General features: G+C 37.6%; 1 protein-coding gene across 3 annotated transcripts in view; it reads right to left on the reverse strand.

Annotated features, from left to right (window-relative positions):
- Positions 1-22,797, reverse strand: part of magixa (MAGI family member, X-linked a) — a 41,724-nt gene that overhangs the window by 9,802 nt on the left and 9,125 nt on the right. For 2 of the 3 annotated variants that reach the window (XM_052563803.1, XM_052563805.1), the window contains exons 3-14: positions 21,982-22,098; positions 18,703-18,822; positions 15,432-15,605; positions 14,538-14,715; positions 13,788-13,858; positions 12,632-12,799; positions 10,724-11,216; positions 9,521-10,031; positions 9,358-9,421; positions 8,524-8,922; positions 871-1,071; positions 262-335 (exon numbers count right to left, since the gene is read on the reverse strand). In XM_052563803.1, the coding sequence (XP_052419763.1) occupies positions 262-335; positions 871-1,071; positions 8,524-8,922; positions 9,358-9,421; positions 9,521-10,031; positions 10,724-11,216; positions 12,632-12,799; positions 13,788-13,858; positions 14,538-14,715; positions 15,432-15,605; positions 18,703-18,822; positions 21,982-22,098 (2,570 nt within the window). The remainder of the gene's footprint in view (positions 1-261; positions 336-870; positions 1,072-8,523; positions 8,923-9,357; positions 9,422-9,520; positions 10,032-10,723; positions 11,217-12,631; positions 12,800-13,787; positions 13,859-14,537; positions 14,716-15,431; positions 15,606-18,702; positions 18,823-21,981; positions 22,099-22,797) is intronic. The other variant, XM_052563804.1, reaches the window with a different exon arrangement.

Here is a 22,797-nt window from a genome sequence, read left to right on the forward strand (position 1 = left end):
TACGTGCTAACTAGTTTAAAGAGCATGCTAATTCTTCTATAATTACTATACAATACTATCACACTGTAGAAGCGTTTAAAATAAATAAGGCGTTCAGAAATTGTGGCCAGTTACAGAGATGCACTTTCACTACCCAGTTCAACCAAAAGTTGAAAACTGAAAGTAAAAAAAAAAAAATAATTATATGGAACCAAATGCCTCCACAACTCAAATAAATATGTACTGTATGTGTATTTCTGTAATGCGTGTATGTAGTCTCACCTTTTGCTTAGCCCGATGCCCTTTTCTTAACCGACTCTCAGCATCAAAGTCAGGGTACTCAGGTAGATTATTGTCTGATGAAAAAATAGGCAATCGTGGGTTTAGACACACACCTTGTTATCACTGACAAGTGAAGACTTACATTTCTATACCAAATAAATGTTGTTCTTTTTGAGCCCTCCAGTAATCAAAAAATCCTGACCAAATGTATCTGCAGATATTTTAATCATATATATTGATTAAATTTTGAGGGTGATATCCGAAGAATCATGTGAAGACTGGAGTAATGGCTGCTGAACAATCCAGGTTTGCCATCACAGGAATAAATTAAATAAAAATAAATAAAAATACATTTTAAATGTAAAAAACAAAACAAAACAAAAAAACTTATTTTAAATTGTAAGACTACAATATGATTAATTTTTATTTAATATTTAATTTTGTATTTTCGATCAAATAATTTCAGCCTTGATAAGCAGAAGAGAATTCTTTAAAATAAATCCTATTCAACCCAAACTTTTGAACAGTAGTGTAGGAACAAACATGTCACCATTTAAAAACATTCAATATCATTTAATTAGGAACTTTCTATGAGTGTGGTGTGCTTACTAGTGTGAGAGCGTGGTACAATGGTGAGTCTGAGTGTGTTGCCGGCTCTGCGCAGTATCTGTGCGAGGTCTCTGTGGGGCAGCGTGACCACGGACCTGCCCTCCACGGCCTCCAGCTGATCCCCCGGCTGGATCTGACCACTGCGTGCTGCTGGGCTCCCCCGTCGCACCGTCACAAACCTGTGAGACACTAGAGACGAGGCTAAAGAGGAAAAAGAGACAGAAAGAAAGATATTCATCCTCTCATCCATGTAAATGAAACTAAATTCTTTCTACTTTAGAATGGGTCACTAAATATTTTTTTCCATCTGGCAAAGCATGATGTGACGATACAAAGGGGCACATTTCTAAATGAACTGCATGAATCACTGAATCAAAAGAAGATTATACAGCTGACAGAACACTGAACAAATTCCTCACTTAAACGTTCACGTTTACATAACCATGGGACAGTTCTGTGACCTTACTGGTCCCAAGTTTCACTGTCCTCACCCTGTGTAGCTTATTGTTTGTCAAAGGCGCTTTGAGTATGATGTGTTCTGTTCCAACCTCGTCTGTCCACATTATTCAGCCTTTCACTCTTGGCCAAACAAGAGGTTGGTTGCCAAGACTGTAATCTCAAAGACCTGTGTACAACTACTCTGAGCACTCGCCATCATGTTACACAGAGACAGTCAATTAAAGAAAGAAGAGCGAGACATAAAACATCAGACTGAAATACTGCTGTGTTGCCTAAAGCATTCTGCTCCATATGCGTCTTTGTTGAGATGTGTTTCTGCAAGTGATGTGCGAATGAAAGGCACACAAATACACCAAATTTAGACTGGCATGCACGTTTTCATAAAAGAGAGACACAACCACCCCAAAAAGAGAAAAACAGAAAGAGGCTAAAGGATATGATTAAGAATGAAAAACAGGAGCATGTTTTTCCACAGAAAAGAGCAATTATTACAAATGTTCCTTAAATTATCCTGATTATGACCATTTATGTAAGATTTAAATGAAATGTTTTGCTAGTGTTTAAATGAATAATGCCCAAGATTATTAAATAAACATATGAAAGTAACAGACAAGTGTGAATATGAAATTGTGAGAACTGTGATGAAGCTATGACGTACAAAAGATGCATACTACAAACAAATACTGTATTCAGCAAAAAGCCCTGAAAAACGTGCCATCCTTTTCAAAAAAATATTAAGCAGCAAAAAATATTAAACAGCCGTTTTCAACATTGATCGAAGTAAGAAGAAATGTTTCTTGAGCACCAGATCTAGGCTACATATTATAATGATTTCTGAAGGATTATGACACTGAAGACGGGAGGTAATGGCTCTTGAAAATTCAGTTTTGCCACATATTACATCTAAAATGTTTTTTCAAAATGTTATCAAATTTTCACAATATTAGTGTTTTTTTTTTTTACTATATTTTTGATCAAATAAATATAGTCATGGTGTACATGGCTCACAGCTGTATGTGGCAGCATTTCTTAATCTAATAGCTCCTCAGCTCCTGTGGCATACTGTTTAGCAGGGAATTTGCATATTTAGAGACAGAGACATTCCCAAACATGTTCTTAGCACTGCCACAGGGCAGTACTGTCCAGTGAATCGACCTGTTGGTATTGATAGTGCACTTGTGTGGAGAAACAACCAACAGCGCAGAACATGTAAAAATGACAACAGGCCTGAAACTGTGTTTTAAACTGTGCCATTTTTAAATGGTCCCATATGCATCTACTGCATGTCAAAGGTGACAGAGCACCATTTCAAGTATACAGGCTTGAAACTGTACAAACCTTTTGTGCATTTCAGCATATGTGAACTGGAATTCTGTGCATTTCAGCCTCAGACTCTGTTGAGGGAACTGCAGAACCACAAAGGTGTACTGTATAGATGTACAGGCTAAACTTTAAGTTACTACAGTGATTTTCAAAGAATAACTGAAATGTTGGTCTTTCCTGACACAAAGCTATTTTTTGTAGCTTTGAAGAAAGTCGTATGTACATATGTAGGGCTGAACTATTCATTTAAAAGAAGTTATGTCCTTAAGCAGCTGAATGTTAATACAGACACAAAACATTAAAACGGTTATTTATGTATTTATGGGGGGATGCATTTAATAAACACAGCACAGGGGGTTTATGTAATTTCATAAAAGTCTCCCTCGTGATAAAGAATAGAGGGGTGCAGCTGTTTCTGACCCAGCTGTCTGAAAAAGAAAGAGAAAAGCTCTTTGGGATTTGTAGTTACTGAAAGTATATGGTGTTTGTTACATAACTGTTATCAGACACTTCGCATAATCCTATAAATCCACACTGTTATGAATGAAACAGAAAGACATGCATGCCTTCTAAAGCTTATAACACAGTATAGTCCTGAAATAGGCATTCTGTATCAGTTTTGTGTATATATATATATATATATATATATATATATATATATATATATATATATATATATATATATATATATATATATATATTCAGTTGAAAGTGGAGATTTTCTGAACAAAACTGATACAAAATGCCTAAGTAATAGAGCACAGAATTATTATATACTTATTTTGAACAACAAAAAAGGAGACTTTCAATAATTCTAATACATCAGCAATTCAACACTGACTTGGTCAGGTGCACAATGAAAGTACGGGTGAAACTTTAACTACTCTTTAAACGTGTGGAATAACTGGGTCACGCTTCGAAACTTTTACACAACACCTTGTTTCTGTTCACCTCCACTATTCATGAGTCTCTGTTATTTCACGTCTGGGAGATTTCCCCTGAACTGCGAGCCAATGAGCCGTATGCGGGCCTAGTTTTTGCACACACCACAGGGTTTCGGCGGGAAGAACAGAGGTTTTGCGTGTTGTGGAAGCCGAGTTCAAACAGGGGTCGAGAGTGGATGGCTGCAGCGCTCTAACAAAACTCCTCATGCACAGTTGAGAACAGAACAGAAGGACTCATGCTGAGATTATGACCTTTTATCACAAGTCAGAAAAACATGTGCACTCCTGTGGGCTTCTGTTGTTATTGTTATTAGCTGAAGAGTGTTTATGTTAATATACTTTCTCCTATTCCAGTTTCTTATGCAAATGCATATACAGAAGAATCCTTTAAAAACATTGTTTTGCTTGTTTGAACATTCCAACCAGCCCGACAACATTTCAACCAATAGCGTAGGTTTGGACTGGGGCTATCTGATGAGCCAGCCAATGGCAGAGATTGGAAGTATTTGAGGAAATCAAAAACAGTATTTTTTTCAATTCCCTTTGAAATGAAACACTTCAGCTTCAAGTAAACTTTCTAGACACTAAGCAATTACTAGGTTGATTTCCCAAAATATGTTTTCAAAACAATGTTCTAACCAGCCTGACCTTCCAACCAATAGTGTGAGTTGGGGCGTGGATATAATCAGCTAGCCAATGGCAAAGAGGGGAAGTATTTGAGAAAATAGGTTTAAAAGTGTGTACTTTTTTTGTCATTCCATTTGAAATTATACACTTCAGTATTAGTTATAATTATAACAAAATAACCCCAATATTAAGCAGTTCAGAAAGTAAAAACTTTGTCCAGTTTATGGAACCACTGCTTAACAAACTAAGGTCCTTAACCTCAAAATTACAATTAATCCCTCATTCTCTAACATTTGTAAACTTAATGCACTAACAACGCCTTTTCAGTGATCAGTGAGTAAATGATTCAATGAGTACATGACCAGTGAGTGAATAAAAAGCAACAATAATAGAGCACAATTTGTCACGTGTCTGGATGAAATTTGTAATGCAGGTCTCAAATTATATTTTACAAAAGTACAATATTCTCAGTGTGAATATTTGTTGAAATTTTCATGAAAAAAATAATTAATCCATAAAGGAAAACTTAATTTACTCAAGGGACCAAGTGTGTATTAATACTTTTCTATCTTTAAAAACACTGAGCAAAAACAAAAACAGAAAATATTCACACACAAGTAAACATTATAGAGCTGAAACACAGAGATGCAGATCACAGCATTAAAGCTAATGGTGACTGATCATCAGACCCAAACGCTCCATTTACATCAGGCTGACCCTGCAGAAACAACACTGCTGTAAACAACAGCAAATGATCAGGTATCTGATTCTGCAGTGAAACTTTGTATCAGAGACAGCCTTACAGTGTCCAGCACTGAACAAACTGATTTCACACATTCTATCTAAAGAGATCCATAACACATGTCCAACAAAACAAAATGCATCATAAACATTCAAACATCCACATACAAGCATGCTTGCATCCCTTTGGGGATAAAGATGCAAAGCCAACCATCTGTTTAATATTTAATCTTATCCAGCTTATTAGTCCTTGCATGTAAATATGCACTAAAATGAACAGTGCAAAACCTCACATGACATTGAGAAAATATGCTCAATCAATGATCCAGAACTCACGATGTCTGTTAACACGGCTAAGCTTCACGAAACACTATCAGCTGACCCTAGAACAACTCGTTCCTCTGAAAAATGGAAACAGGCACAAGACAACGCCTTGAGGATATTGCACATAGTGAGGATACAGATAAGATACAGACAATGTTATATTGAGCACAGCTGGAACGAGCATGCAGTGTTTCTCACTGTTCCACACACACACATTCCCTACAAATGACCACATATAGATGATCTCACACACACGATAAGATATTCAGGGTGTGCAGCTCATAACAGTAATAATTTAACTGAGAGACAGAAAATATAAGAAAACGTACAGATACAGTACCATATCCTTGTGTTCTGGTATGATACTCCAACAGATTTGAAAGAATACCACGGTAGACGGAAAAAAAATATGGCACCATGGCCAAACAATACTTAAAACTAGTAATACCATTGTGCCATGGGCTTTTTTGGATTTCTGCCATAGCACAATTGGGTTATACTTTATTTTAAGGTGACCTTGTTACAGTGTAATTATGCATTTAAGTACTGAGTAATATTAATTTACTGTAAATGTACTTACCATAGAGTTAGGTTTAGGATTAGGGTTTGGCTTAGGGTTACTTGCATGTGATTATGCATAATTTTTTGTTATTATAAAAGTAAGTACATGTAACAAGGACCTTAATGTGTTACCATGAATTGTAGTACCTTGGTAAATGTCAAATACTATGGTGTTACGATGTGATATTATCAGTGTACCATGGTACTACCACAGTTCTTTTTTGTAATGAATAAACCACACAATACCATATCTGATGAATATCAATGCACCATATCTAAAACTTAAAAAACAGTCCCAAAACTACAACAGTATTTTGAATATACCATGCACTGTGTTACCAAGGGACCTGTTTGACTTGTACCATGGACATACAATGGTATTCTTGAAACTACCCCTGAGTTCCATATAAATACTTTAGAGTACACTATGCTTCAAGGTTTTTTTCCTGTTCATTGCTATTGAAGTCTGTAAGCAGAAAATTGGACCCTTCTACAGAGTGGGTGATTCTTTGTTCACTGGTCCAACACATCACAGAAGAATTAAGTCTTTCATTGGCACTGCCAGTGGAAATATTTCAGGCATGTGAGAGTCCAGGTGAACCCCAGCTCCAGGACGCTCTGAAGTATGAAAAGTACCGAGATGTAATCAGAAGGGGAGCACTTCAGGAGAACTATTCTGGAGAGCTCAAAACTACGGATACAATGCAACACATGCATCCTTGTTCTCTCTCCCATGAACAAACTGTTACCTGAATACACCCCATCTCAGTTCAAACAAACAAATCACAAAGCTTTAGGAAACATACGTTCCAGGAAAAAATTCAAATCCACTAAATCACCAGTAAACTTACTTGATACAGCAGCCGATAATTCATTTGTTTGTAAAGTAAACAGTACAAAGGTCAACAATTAAGCAGAATACAGATATTTTAAAGAGTCCATAAGAGGAAGGATAGTATTTACGTTTTGTGTCCTTCACCGTTTTCAGGGCAGACTGAAGCCTTTCCAGCATGTTGTCCCGATTGAGTTTCTAAATCCAGCTTCAAATCCAGATCATTCCTGATGCTGAGACATTAATCTACTGTACATATAATATTACAAAACAGTGAGGAAATGAAGGACTGTTCAGGTGTTTTTCCCTTTGAGCAGAGACACTGAGGAACGCTTGCACTGACAAAACTGAACGGAGGACAGGAGAGAGGGGGAGAGGGTGAAAGAGTGCAGAGAGAGAAAGAGAGAGAGGGAGGGAGGGTGAAAGCAAATAAGAGCAATCTAATACTACACTGAATCCTCTCATAAAAGAAGCATCATGAGAAGGAAAGTGGGTGATGTTTAAAACCCTATATTGGGATGTCTAACAACACACACACAAACACACACACACACACACACACAAAATACTGTTAAAAAATTTGGGCTAAGAAATTTTTTTCCCCATATAATAATTAATACTTGTATTCAGCAAGGATGCATTAAATTGATCTAAAGTGACAGTAAAGGCATAATATTACAGTGTTACAAAATGTTACAAAATATTTTGGTTTCAAATAAATTCCCAAACTTTTGCCATTTATTTTTTTATGGGTGTACATATTAGATTTAATTCCAAATCATTAATACATATTATCAATCATAGAAATTTGGCTGATACTACTGGTGGTCTATTGCTAAATTATATATATATCATGTTTCTACAACTTAAGTACATTGGACATTTGGATGTTACAAGTGATAAAGTATGAATATAAAGGGCATTTTGGATAAAGTAATATTAAAGTGTTATACTTAATATCATGGTTTACTAAATTACATATTAAATGCATTGAATTTTTATGTCAGATGCACAGGTACCGAAAACTTTATGTAAACATTTGGTTCTATGAATTACAGTAGATACTTCATGTAACTTATATAAATGTAACAAAACCAAAAGCATCCAAAAAAGACAAAGGTCAATGGTTCTTTCTTGTAAATCTCTGTGTTACAGAAGAAACAACATAAAGCGCAAATAACAGTGAACAAGTACTGAACTACTAAGCATCTGAACAAAGGACAATGCACAAGTAAAAACAAAGAAAACAGGAAAAACCGTGCACTCAGGAAACTGTTCCATTTGTCGTTTCACAAATACAAGAACTGCTGGACACAAACCTTGACCTCATTTGGACTTTAACTTATCCTACAATTGTATTTCATTTTCATCCTCAACATCACAGCAGTGAGCTACAAATCATACATGTACATTTATGACTGTAAAGAGCAAAAGCCTCAAATCAGCAAAGCCTCAAATCAAGTGAAAGAAGTCATAATTAGTCTGCTAATTAGGGATTTTTGTGCACATGCTTATTGCATAATGGCATGACTCAGATGACCAACATGCTTAGAGGGGTAAATGCCCTTTTTCTTTAAAATATTATTTTTTCCACAATTCACCTGGCCTCCAAACATGGAGCAAAGCAGGATTATATACTCTCTCCCTTTGTGAGAATTACTTTATGGAGACAGAATGTAGGATATTTTTCCAGAACCCTAGTTTTTGAAATAACATTGTATTAATGTAGTAAATGTTTTCTTTTTGATGCCAAATACCAGAATAATCAGAAATAAAACAAAGGTCACAACAACTGGGCAGAAATCATAAATGCAGGTCCTGCTTAACCCAGCCTGTACTTACTTCCATTCATTACGTCCTGGGATGCGATGACAAACCCGAATCCTTCTCCTGGTCTCCGTCTCAACTCCACCTCCATCGCTCTGGAAGAGATCGCTCCCCTCGTGTCTACATGGCTTTTGGACACTGCGCCGAGATTAGAGGGAGCAGTACGGCTCCACTGAGCAGGTCCGTCCTCGACTCCTATCCAGTCCCGGGGCTCTAGGGTCAGGGTCACGGGCACTGAGTCCAGGAAGCTGGTGCTTTGGACCAGGTTGGGGAGGTCACCACAAGGTGAGGAGGGAGAGAGGGTGCTCTGGCTGGGCACAGCACCATCGGAGGAGGGCGAGATCAGATCAGGGGTGCCCAGGGAAGGAGGAGGCCTCTTATAGGCATTTGGGGAGCCTGGGGAACAAAGAGAACCTGAGAGAGAACAGGATAGTGATATGTAGGTTTTCTGTGTAGTTGTATGAATGACACACAGATTTTTCTTGATATGATGTTTTTCTATTATAAAGAAATCATAATAAATATAAAAATACTAAATCCGAAATATAATTTCTATGTTGCTCTCTGCTCTGGGTGTGTGTTCACTGCTGTGTGTGTCGCTTTGGATGGGTTAAATGCAGAGCATGAATTTAGAGTTTGGGTCACCATACTGTACTTGTCTAAATGTCACGTCACTTTTCACTTTATAAAGTTTTCTGTAATTTATTTGTCATTTATTTATATTAAATAATACAACATTCTAAAAGTGACCATGAATTCAAAATGGACAATTCTTGTGTTTTTTATTATATATTTTCTTTTTGGAATATTATAAACGATTTATTCATAGACAGTGTGGAGAACACTCACCTCCTCTGTAAACCAGTAAGACCACCTCACCCTGTTTGGTATGTTCTTGCAGCACTCGCTGCACCTGTTCACAGTATAAAAAAAGAGCATTTGCAAGGATTCAAGTATGTAAGGTTGATGAGGGAAGAGCTTCAGAAACAGACCCGAAGAGTTAATGAATTACCTGTGCGAAGCTGAGACTCTGCACATCAGCGCCGTTGATTTTAATAATGGCGTCCCCTGGCTGTAGGGAGTGGCACTGTCGTCTGTCCCAAACTCTCTTCACCACCGCCAGCTGCCCTCCCTGCCCCCCAGCCGTCACACTGAAACCCATACCCCCTCCCTCACTCCTGCCCAAGGCCACAGGTACCAGCTCACCCTCTCCACCGCTGCCTACCCCACCTGGGGCTCCTGGGGACCCTAGGCCACCCGGAAGAGGTCGCGGGGGATTGTTGGCTGGACACCCGTTGAAACCACAGGGTGGGTGCTCGTTTGGGGGTGCAACACCAAGAGATGTTTGGGGCACTGGAGGCCGCTGGGTGTTGGGCGCTCCTGGCGGGGCGGTAGGACCCACCTCAGGCTGGGGCAGCGGGAGCACAGCAGAGGAGAGCTCGTTCTCGGAAGACTTCGAACTGTGATGGGCGTGAGAAGGAGCTGGAAGAGAGTTGTTGTTGTAGCTTCGGACAAGGGAAGCTCTAGATGGAGTGTGGAAGAAATAATTGATTGTGTAAAAAGAACAGCATCAACAACGATATAATATTAGTAATTACAATAGTACTGTAATAATAATCATTAATGAACATGGTCATGATATTATTATTATTTATTTTATTTAAAATAGTGCAAATATTTATTATAACTAATATTAACCAGGTTTATTAATAACAATCATGTATAAACATGGTTATAATAATAATAATAATAATAATTATGTTCTTATAAATTATCAGTGTTTTAAAGAATAATATTTTAACACATCATTATTATTATTACAATGTTTCTGAATAGTATTTTATAATTATACTATTTACTATCCCTAATATTAACCATTTTCTTTAATAATAAAAATAATAATGATAATTATTATTATTAATTATTAGTGTTATGGTATCATGGTAGTAATTTTGTATGATCATATTCTTCATCTTCCCTATTGAACATGGTTATGATATTATCATTATTATTATTATCATCATTACTATTAACCATGCTCATTAATGATATTTATTTTTATTAATAATACACATTAACATTAATGAACATGGTTATAATAATAATAATAACAACAATAATATTATAATCATGTTCAAAGGATACATATTCATTAATATTATTAGTTATTTACTAATAAATGAATACAATCAGTCTTCAAAGTAATCCTGTTTACCTTCGCGTGACAACAGAGCAGACCTCCGTATCACTATGACTGGAGCTCATCCGCTCTGATGGAGGAGGGGCATTTGAAGAAGTCACCGCCCCCATCCCTATAGTCCCTCCCACTCCATTTCCATTGGCCATTGCGTATGAAAGCTGGGGTGCTGTGTTTCCATTAGCATCCAAGGACTCTTTCTGCATGCGGGGGTAGAAGTTGTTGTGGTGGGACATGGAGCGGTTGAGGTTCACCAAGCCAGGCTGGTGTCCATCGGGATGTTGGACCTGGGATTGAGCAGACCCGGGGGCTGTAGGGTTGGTGCTGGTTGGGTCAGAAGGGGAAGAGAGGCTGGTTTTGGGGCAGCCATCAGGGTTGTAGAGCATTGGGTAACCTCGACGGAGAACCACGTCCACACTGTGACCCATGGGGACGGATTTCAGCATTTCTACAACCTCTTTGTGGGACAGACCCAGCACACATGAGTCATTGATGTACACTAGGATGTCCGCTGGGAGAGAGAGAGAAACATTTGCATTTACACATGGAAATCATAACCAGCCAGTATAACGAGGAATCAAAATGTCCTTCATTTTGTAAATTTAAGAAAGAGAGAGAGAGAGAGAGAGAGAAACCTCAAAGAAATTTTATTAAGGTAGAATTTGACCCCTTTAAGGATAAAGATAAGTGTGTGTGTGTGTGTGTGTGTGTGTGTGTGTGTGTTTGGTTTTGTTAGTACACGTGAGTGGACAGTGTTGTGTGTAAGAGGCAAACAGATTAAAACCTACAGGCCCATCTGGATTAAGAACAGATGAGCAGATTCAAACCATGAGACCATCCAAATCACCAAATACACACACGCACACACACACTAATCTAATCCAGAGAGAGAGAAAGAATGTCAAGGGATTTCCTGCCTAAAATAAAAGTGAGGATTGGAGGGACAGATTAAAGGATAGGGAGAGCAGAAAAGCTAACAGCTCATGCGGTAAAATCTATCTTTTATCCATCCGATCCTTTTCTCTCCCCTGGTTTTCCTGCCATCTATAAATGATCTGACTTAAATCCAGATCTATTGGGCTTTTTGTCTTCTAAGCATAAAAGAGGATGTTAAAGTCAGCAGTACCATTACATCACATATGATTCACAATGTCTTTAAGAGCCCCCTGCACAAATCTGTGTGTGTTATTAAATTATCATGTCGGTCATAAATCTATAAATATTTAAAGAACTGACCGTTGAAGTGCCATCTCCTCTACTGCAGATTTTTACAGAAGCAGCAAAAAGCAGAAGCCACTTTCCAGCAGTTTCCAAAAGAGAATACTTGTGTTGCCAGGGTGATATGTGGCACGCATGCAGATTCTTTTTCCACCAAATTCCTATTTCCAATTTTAATCGTTTTCATTGTGAAATTAGACTAAAAGTAGCCGGATTAAAACATTAAACATTACAGTTGATGCCTCTGTGAATGTGTTTGTGCAAAGTGTCACATTGAGGAAAAACAAGTTATTTAACATTTAAAAAAAGACTGATTCATGCCATTTTTCCTTTTAAATAACAGAAACAGCTTTACTGAAAAATAAGAATAATCATCATCATCATAACATTCCTGAACATATCTCGAGGAAAGAAATTAGCAATTTAAAATAAAATGACTGCCTTTTCATTTTTCTTTGAAATAACAAAAACTGCTTTACTGAATAATAATAATAATAATAATAATAATAATAATACAGTAGTCATTTTACATGATTATTAAGAAATATTTATGCTAAATTCACAAACTATTGGAACATTGTGCCATTTATATTTTAGATCTTAATCCCTGCTGTAATTTGCTCTTAGCTTTTTGTGTGGTAGAGTCTGCAATACAGTTTCACCTCCATCTGTGTTATGTTTTTTAAAGGACACAGGGTTAAAACGCACCTGTTTTGAGTGCAGACGGGCCTCCAGGGGTGACACTGTACACCTGCAGGAACTCTCGAGGTCTACTGCCACCCACAATGTTAAAGCCAAACCCACGAGGCCCTTTCGACAGGCGGGTGTGTATGGAATAGCCCTTCAGTTCAGTTGGTTGGTCTGTGAATGCAGGTACTAATTCACACACACACACACACACACAACAAACAAACATAAAATTAAGTCTCTATACAAGAGATGCTAAGTCTACAGAGTTTTAGCAATGCCTTTAGGTCAAACCGCCTACTCTAGATTGTTTCAGGATGGAGTTGATAGCTAAACAACAGTGCCATCTGCTGGGATGTGGGCTGTACTGGTTATACTCTCTATAAAATGTTCAATTACACACTTTTTATATTCTGCAGTAAAATGTGCAGTACTGTTAAAATCCATGCAGCATACAACAGAGCACTTTTTAAACCTTTTTCTTTCATTTTGTTTGATTCATTATTTGAACAGACTGCCGAACATTACATTTTGTTCCTCAAAATTGCATCAAAAAATTCAAAGTAACCACATTTATTTCCAGCATGATAAGTGGACTCCAAACCGCTGAATTAAACATGCCATGTAAAGAGGTCATGTGACAATACAGTATACTGCCATCTCAAACCTGCAAAATGTATATGATTACACAACAGCAGGCAGTATACAATCTATTCTACACACTATTTGTTTTCCAAACTTCTAAAACTTTTTTCCTCATGGTTAAATTAAATTTCAGATATTTAGGCACATAAATGTGTTTTCACACATTGGCTTCCTACACATATGTGCAAAGTGACAGACAAAATGACTTCAGAAGATCACTCAGCTAAGAAGTGATAGCAGACATGACCTTCTCAAATCTAAGAGAGCGTGCTTTGAGTGATAGATAACATTAAAGGAAAAAGAGAGATGGAAAGCGAGTGGGCGAATAGGGAGAGACGAGGCGATCGTGAATAAGGTTTGAAAGGCAAAGGAAACAAGCGATAAGATGAAGGCGTGAGAGAAAGACTAAATGGCTCCAGGAAGGTTTGTCATTAATCTTTGTGTGAAGACTGCAGAGAGAGCGAGAGTATGTTTGGGGGCAAGAATTGGAGAGGAGCCAAGCTCACACACACATGCACACATATACACTCACACTCTGTCTTGCTGACAATCTCTTTGCCCTGAGTCCTTGGGTCCAGCCAGCTTGTGGTCTTTGAGTTATGGCTGAAAAATGAGAGAAATCAGAGAGACTTTTTTCCACTCACAAGGTTTCATCAGCAACTTTAAGAGGAAATACAACTGCAGTTCTGAGAGCAATAAATATTAAGAGGACTTAAGTTTCACAGATAGAGACAAAGATTATGCATTTTTCCCTGATGCGCAGCTCAAAGTTCAAATGTTGTGCTTATTTTACACAAAAGTGCATCAAAAATACAGAATAACCACATTAGCTGACTTAATTTTCATAGATGTAGGCAAAGATTATCCATTTTTTATTGACGTGCTTTTTGAAGTTCAAATGTCTCCCTTTATTGTACACAAAATTGAATCAAAAATACAAAATAACCCCATTAAGTGAAAATAATTTTCATAGGGTAAGGCAAAGATTCTGGATTTTTCATTGACGTGTATCTTAGAGTTCAAATGTCATCCTTTTTGCATCAAAAATACAAAATAATCACATTTACTTCCAACATGATAATTGTACGCCCCTGCTGAATTAAACATTTCTTATTGATGCACATCTTAAAGTTCAAGTGTCGCCTTCGTATGTCAAAAGACCATTGTGACATAAAAAGGCATCTTTTCAACTTCGACTATAACCTTTGATTACTGGAGGAAGCAAATGACTTTCTGTCTCACTATACCGTCTTATATTTTCCTTCTCCCCCTGCTGACTCACTTGATGTAATAGGGTTCGCCCGTGTCACTGAACGCCAGCTCCCAGTTTTCAGGCAATGCCCCTCCACGTGCTCCATTCTCCATGGCAACCCCTCCATCCCGCCCACCGCCTAAATCCCAAGTCTGATTAGGTGAGACAATGGTGGTGGGAGGGGCACTGCTGGCTCCTGCAGACCCCGCTGGGAAACAAAGTACAGTGAACATGACATGAGATGCAGCCGTCTTATATAATCTTAGGCAAACTCAGGCCAGCGAGAGGTCACTCAGTTCATGGTACTCTCCTCTTGCCAGCTCTAATATGAGAAAGGCATCAGTCCTAAATACAATTGCATAGTTTTTAATGTCAAAAACATAAAAATGTAAGCATGTCATGGTTGAGGCTTCAAAAACTGTGGGTTTAAAATGCAAAATGGTTAAAAACTTCAATCAAATCCAGAGATGCTGGAAGATTCTACATGCCACAAAAACTCAACATACTGTATACTGCACACAATATTAAAGCAACAACAAAGTAACTTCTCATTGGCTTTTTCTTAATGTTAAGCTTTAAGTTTTATGTTAGTTTTAACAATGGCTTTTAGAAGATAAATGTACTGTATTGTCTGTGTAACAGTGGAAGGAGATACTTAGTTTTGGAAACCAATTTACTTAAGGGGTGCACTGACTTTATAGAGGAGAAAATATAAAAGGACCTAAACTTGTGTCTTGGGGTACACCATAAGTTATAGATCCTAATAAATAAAAGAGAAGTTCCCAATCTCAACAGAATATGATTCCTAAATATATTACTTTACAATGAAATAATGAAATGGAAGTTGCTTTCATTTAAAAGTGCTTGTTTAAGAAATAAAAACAACTAATTTCAAAATAAAAGGTGGACCCAATAGCTGAATACCTGAAAGACCAGAGTCTTCCTCGCTGTTGTCCCCTTCCTCCACTGCCTTTTCCAGGTTGCTGAGTGATTTGCTACGGGTACGGAAGTTCCTCAGGAGATTTCGATGTTCCTGGTATGTAATGGGGGGGCTATCAGGACCGATGTGGATTGGCCGAGGTGTGCCATAATAGTTCCCTGTGATGATGGAGATTTATTTTAGAAATGGCCTCTATAAAGCCACAATCGGAAAAAAAAATCCAATCAGCAAAATAAAAAAACAATGGCCTTTAGACACAATGCTTTACATGCGCTAACCGAAACAGTCCTTGACAAGATCATCCATTTTCAACCTAAAAACTATTGTTCCTCGAGTTCATTTTTTGAGGCAGCCAAAGAGCCATAATCAAAACAGCTTTCAGACAGAAACCTCTGGATCTCCATTTTCAAAAACAAATAGGTATTTATCCAGCACAATACAAACCCTATGAGCACACCACTGACATTTAATTTTTTTTTTTTTTTTTGGAAAATTCAAATTTACAATTACCTAACATACAAACAAACTTATACAACCACTAGTAAATGTATCTAATTGAAAAAAAAAATGTCATTACATATAGCCAGCATAACAATTGTGAAATGTTAAAATGAACATGAATTAACATGAGCCCCTTATTCCTGTAATAACAACATGTACTCAAACGTACATGAACTCCAAAAGTCTGGCAAGAGCTGCACAAAATCTGATGATCCATGTTATCCTGCATGATTTGAGCGGATGTTCCAATAGATCATCTTGTGCTTCAATGGAAGCAAGAAAATCTGACATTTTGTACCAAAAACTACACATGAACAGTGTCAAAAATTTGCGTACTTGATCAGTGAAACAGAAAGAGTTCAGAATTAATTTTATATCATAATATTTCTTAATTTCAAAATGTTAAAAATCCTAAGATTTACTCATTTAAAAATAATCTTACATTTAAAAGACATTTCCAATGGTTCATGTGACCCCGATGTATCTTTCAAAGTAGAACGTCTTGTGTCACCAGTTTAAATGATACAGTTCTAGTTGTACATTTTATCAAAAGAGAATTTTTTCCTGCTCCTGGCTGCTGCTGCCCTAGATCACAGTCTCTTTAAAACCCTTAATCACAGCTGTTATGAAACTAATAAACTGACAGGATGTTTCAGAGCTCTTTTAGCAACCATATCAATGGTGAAAACATGAGATTAATGCACCTCTGAATAGCTACTCTAAAAAGCTAAAGTAAAAGCACACAACATACAGTATAAATGCTCAGGTGAAAAAACACTATTTACAGTATATTACCACTAGGGGCGCACAATCCTTCGCAGTTCAGAGAGTTTACATGTTTGGCACTTCCAGTGATATTTAACTGCAGCATAACTCCCTTGCTGCAGCTTATTTACAACTGGAGAAAAATAAATAAACAGAGAGAGAGAAGGAGAGAGGGAATGGGGGTGGACGGGTGATCGGAGACAGAGAAACTGAAATAGGGATTACAGAGAAAAGCCTCTTTTCTCCTGTACAGAGTGATAGAAAAGTAGAAGTGTGGTGTGGTTTCTGACTGGAGAGATGACTCATGAGCTGCAGGGCATCACTGCTCAGGTGTTAAAAACACATTTGTTATTAATTATAGACATATTAAAATGTAACATACCTCACTTTTCTAAAGTTTCTAAAGGGTCATTAAGGTTGTATTAAGAAATTAGTGCTTTTATTCAGCAACGATGAATTAAATTTATCAGAAGTGACAGTTAAGGCATTTATATAGTTAGAAGTTATATTTCCATTTCTTTTTCAAATGCTGTTCTTTTCAATTTTTTATTCATCAAAGAATCCTGGGGAAAATGCATCATGTGTTCAACAAAAATATTAAGCGGCACAACTGATTTCAGTATTGATAATAAAGAGAAATGTTTCTTGGTCACTAAATCAGCATATTAGAATGATTTCTAAAAGGATCATGTGACACTGGAGTAAAAAATGCTAATTCAGCTTTGTAATATTATTGCAATATTATTGTTTTTGTATTGTATTTTTGATCAAATAAAGCCTTGGGTGAGCATAAAAGTCTTTCAAAAGCCCCATTAATTTGAACAGTTGTGTAAAAAAAACAAAAAGAAGTCCCTATTGTTGATAGTGACACAGTCAGTGATTGGACCATGAGTAACAGCAGGTTTGCATAAAAACGACAAAACTATTGAGATAGACATAATAAGTGAACAATATCTTTCTTACTTTTCAAAGACAAAGGAAAGTGGCGCAGCGGCATCAAAAACACGAGTCAGCGGAAACATATTCATAAATCCAAGAGCTGCAACTTTGAAGGATGTCATAGTGTGAATCTGCAGCTGTGTGTGAGACCCTTAACAAAGACATCAGCAGGCTCAGACATCAGTCTGCGTTACACGCTTGTTCTCTCTCCATTAGGACTCTTTTTCAGCTCTTTCTGCTGATAATGTTGGAGGACAGAACCAAGCCAGCACGGCACTTTTCGCCGCAGTCTGGAGGGTGCTTCTCTTGATTCTGATTGGCTTGGGCATTTGGAGCTCTGGCGAGACGCCCTGACCCTCACCACATGTTCACGAGCACACACAAACTCAAAATATATGCACACACAAACTCAGTAGAACAGTAAATAACTATTATATCCAAAACACGGCCTGTCTGTTCCATACGTTTGCATACGAATTTGTCTGAATGAAGAGTTTTGTGAGTTAAGTCTGTGGAACAGAATGGATTTAAACAAGATCAAATGTGTAAAACACACATACTGGTAACTAAAAATACGATAAAATCAGCCTAAATATTTAATAAACAAATACAAACTTAGTGAATGGTGGTCTGGGTTCTACAGTTGCAGTTTTGTGTAAGTAAGTATTTTCAAATTTTTTAACATTTGATATTTTAATTTGTTCTTTGAGAGAAAATATAATTTTTTGATAAGCAATGAGATAACTGTTTAGATCAGTGCTTCTCAACCTTTTGACTCAAAAGCCCTCCACTGTCCACAACAATTTTAAAAGCCCCCAGTCAACCCCCCCACCCCCAGCCAAGCCCTCATTTTTTTTAAAACCTATTTCATTACATGGGCACTCATAGTTTTAAAATTGAACTTTCTCAGGTTTTACAAGAATGTGGGAATCCTGAAATTAAAATAAACAATATCTGGCTGTTTCGTTGTTTATCTAATTTTTGTCTTATTTTAAGTCACGTTGAGTCCCCCATGGAACCCCCTGTTTAAGAAACAATAATGATTCTGACCTTTGAACTTCCCACTTTCCAGCAGGGCTCCTGACTCTTCCAGGGAGAAGAATTCCTCAATGGACACAAAGTTATAATCCACCCCGGAGATCTCTCCATCCCGTGGTTGCCTGGTCGTACCTGGGTCAAAGCAGGGAGAGCAAACATAAGAATGTAATTAGAACAACAACAAAAAAAAACAATGTTTTTGTTTTTTGCTGACCTTAGCAAAAAACATGTATGAATCTGTTAGAAGTAGACGACAAGCCTACAAAAGACAAAAATGGATACTGCAAAAATAGAAAGGCCAGTAGCACTAAAAACACATAACGCATTTTAAAAGATCATTATTTTTTCATAACTTGCATCTTCCCTTTGCTAAAAATCTAATGCATTTTTTTAAAATAAATAAATAAATAAAACACACGTCCTGATGACATCACCAGGGGGCAAGTCAGCTTTTATGCATTTGATGTTTGGATCTACAGAAAACAGAAACACAGCTGTCTCACACACCCACATACTAGTTGATTGGCATTGATATGGAAAACAGGCATTAAGAGTTTAATGTCAAGTGAAGTTAAAATTAGTTACATAACCGCGTTTATGCTATATACTATATATTAAACAAACTGTCTGTGCATCTGTTTGCATGACTTTGTTGGCTTGAGGCAGCACCTGTTTATGATTTCAAACACTTCAGACTTGCTCTATAATCCCACAGTGATGAGATTATACAACTCCCTCTCAGTTTTCCATCTCAAATGAAAGTTGAGAAAAGGTGATTTTCCTGAGGTAGATTAGCAGTGCATCCTGATTTAGGCTAAACTGATCACTTCAACTCTCCGGCGTTGCGGAAGAGATACAGTAGGAAACCTGCACACTTTGATCAATCGACCTTGCCAACATAACAAATGGCTCTGAAGCAAAAGACTTCAGGTAGAGAAAAGGTACGTGGTTTATGAGGTAGCGCACATATCGCATGAATACAACGCATAGTTACTCAACATCAAGCAGGACTGTAATGACTTAAAAGCCTTCAGCCACTATATACAATAAATCATCCATTAATAACAAAACACTGCATTGTCCCAAGCCCATATATGACATCACAGTGCCTGTATTGCATTAATCGTACTGACAGCCCATGCAAAAAGCATATGAGAGGGTTTTTTTCTTTTGAAATAATGGCATTTTAATGCAACAAACTTGAATATACATTCACTCTGAAATGAATCTCTAAATGTGTAGAATGAGACATTAAGGATTTTGACATTGAGGGCTTTTTACATTCGTAACATGACATTTCTGAGTCTGGATATTAGGCAGCGAAAAAATGTATCCATAAGAAACCGATTGGATTGTGAAAAGCAGGCGTAAATTTTCCTAACAGAGCCAGGTGGTTGGGGTTGAAATATAGCGATCCGAGATGTCAGCTGGAAAGTACAGCTGAGCAAGTTATTCCCTCTTGATGAAAGATTATGAAGAAACGTTTTCTTTTCTTTGGGAATAACATGTACTGTACTGATGAATTACACAAAATAAGACCAGGAACGTGTTTTAGAAAAGTAAATCATGCCGACTTCATGTTGACTCTAAAAGCCCCAATGCAACCTCATGCTAACTATTTAGCATGACGTTCAGCACCTGGTTAAACATAGCAGTGTACATTTATACTGACACACCTGTGCTATTTTATCCTAAAAGAACAGATAAGAGGAGCATCTTACAGTCTTCTAATTGCCTGGAATCTCTTCAGAGAAGTGACAGTAAAATGAGCTGCTTTATCATGTCAAAATAATGATGGGATGAATAAACGTGTCTTTTTTCGAGTAGACAGGCTATGTAACTGAACCTACAGTGTGAATGGGTGCACAGATATGAGTGTACTTATGTCTACATTCACAAGCATGCCAGAATGGGTCTGTGTTTGGGTGCTGACGCATTTATGCGTATATGCATGCACAGGAGCACTGAAAGGCACAGCAGGGTACCTCAAGCTGGAGACAAAGACAAATGTGCAGCTTTGGGATTCAAGAGCAGGAAATAGGTGAAATTTGAATCATGCAAGTCGGATTAAATTCATCAGCTGTTATGGTGAACGGGTGCCTGATGTTTTAAAGGGGCCAGAAGGAGCTATACATTAATAAAACATGCAATCATTTCTGAAAATAGTTGCAGTTTTGTTGCCGAGGCAAAATATGAAACACTGCCATTCACAATGAGCGCACTGCTGTGACATTTGATGACAGTTGCCATGGCAATGGTTAAAGTGCATTGCATTGCCTCAAAGTGACTGAACCTTTGACTCCACATGAGGCTTGACATGATTGTAAACTGGATTTGTTTACAGTCTCTGAGAGCATCAAAGCATGAGATTGCATGCATGCTTTTGCTTGCTGATGTATTTTAGCATCTTTTTCATGTTTTTTTTCAATGCAGTTGTTTTACTGCAGGGTCTTCAACCTTTTTCTGGTGGACAGAAAGAAGCAGCAGGGAGTCATTTTACATATTGTATAATCTGGTGTAGCTAGACCTACTGTATGACTAAAAAGCGGAGGTCTGGTCCATATGCATTTTGTTAAATAATGGATTGGGCGTCTATGAAGAGTTTTATGGACAATAATAGAAAATTTGAGTTTTGTATGTGCAAAAATGAATGCAAAAAGTTTAAACAAATCTCGTCCATTAATTTCACTCTTTTATTTCTTGAACTAGACGACGAAACACAAAAAACTCAAATAGTATTTGTATAAACCTAATCAAAACCACTTATTTAAGCAGTTGAAATCAGATTAAAATAATGTATTTTATTCAGTTGTCTGTAGTGCTAAACTTAATATGACACATCATCTACTGTACCTCTAAAGTATCATGCATGGTGAACCTACAGTACGCAAGTCAGTTACTGTTAGTTACAGTTTAAACAGACAGTATAAAAACATTTATTAAAAGAAAAAGAAAATCGGATTTTCCGTGAAGCCTGAATAAATCCATTGTGCACCTTTAATGACAAACATGGACAAATCCAGTGATTATATTATCCTCGAAAGCACGTGTAAGCATGACTTTGATCATGATTAAAAAAATGTTTTTGCCTTTATTCCCAAAATTGTGTAAACTGAGATTAGAGTTTACCAGATGAAGTGAGTACTTTTGTCTTGACAGTCAGCAAATAAACATAATACCTTTAACAACTGGACATTTAACTCACATTTTCATCTTTTTTTCTCCAAAGTTAGTTTGACATCTTGTGTTAAAGACCCGTGTATTACTGAATTACAGGTGTGTGTCACTCACAGGGCACGGCGCGCAGGTAGAGGTTCTCTCGTATGACCTGTTGGAGTTGGCTGTCCATGGATCCAGGTGTAAAACACTTGCTCAGGTAAAGTCTCAGATCCTTACAGAGAGTCGAGCCTACAGATTACAAACAGAACACATGAGCAAGAATGAGACGGAGAGATTTGAAACCACTGTTGCCAAACTCACAAACGGAACACTGCTGTCACCATGGAAATATAAGAAAAAAGGTGCACTGGCAAAGTGAAACGGTCAAAGACGTTGTTCTGAAAATAAACAAGCTAAAATGCACCTTAAAAAATGATATGGGTAAAACTCTCGCCCTGATTTCAATCCTAATACCACACACCCCGGGTTACCACAGTAGCACCTCAGACCTCACACACATGCAGAGACTGCACTGCAACTGCAGGAGTCTCTAAGGTCAGCGCGCTGTTGTCACAAACAAGCACTGCGGAGCACCTAACGAGGACCTATCCTCCCCGCTCGGCTTCTCTGTATTGATTTTTGCACTTAATATAATCCGGTGGTCCTTTCCGCACACAATCTCAACACATGGACTCCTCAAGGACTCGTGGGAAAGGTAGCATGAGTCATTTCCCACTGATCTATTCATTTTTTAAAGTGCGTTATGACCTTAGATGACAGCCAGCTTCCTTTCACGCTGGATATTGATGATCTTTATACATTGTGGATGGGGATTGCCCGCCCCGTTACGCGCCAAAACGGGGCTCCACCCACCCCAAGCTGACAGCGATCAATCGGGCCGACCAGGGCAGAGTTCCGGAGAGGTTAAGTAATATAGTGCAGGATATC

This window comes from Carassius gibelio, chromosome B8, assembly GCF_023724105.1.
Source record: "Carassius gibelio isolate Cgi1373 ecotype wild population from Czech Republic chromosome B8, carGib1.2-hapl.c, whole genome shotgun sequence".
NCBI classification, from domain to species: Eukaryota; Metazoa; Chordata; class Actinopteri; order Cypriniformes; family Cyprinidae; genus Carassius; species Carassius gibelio.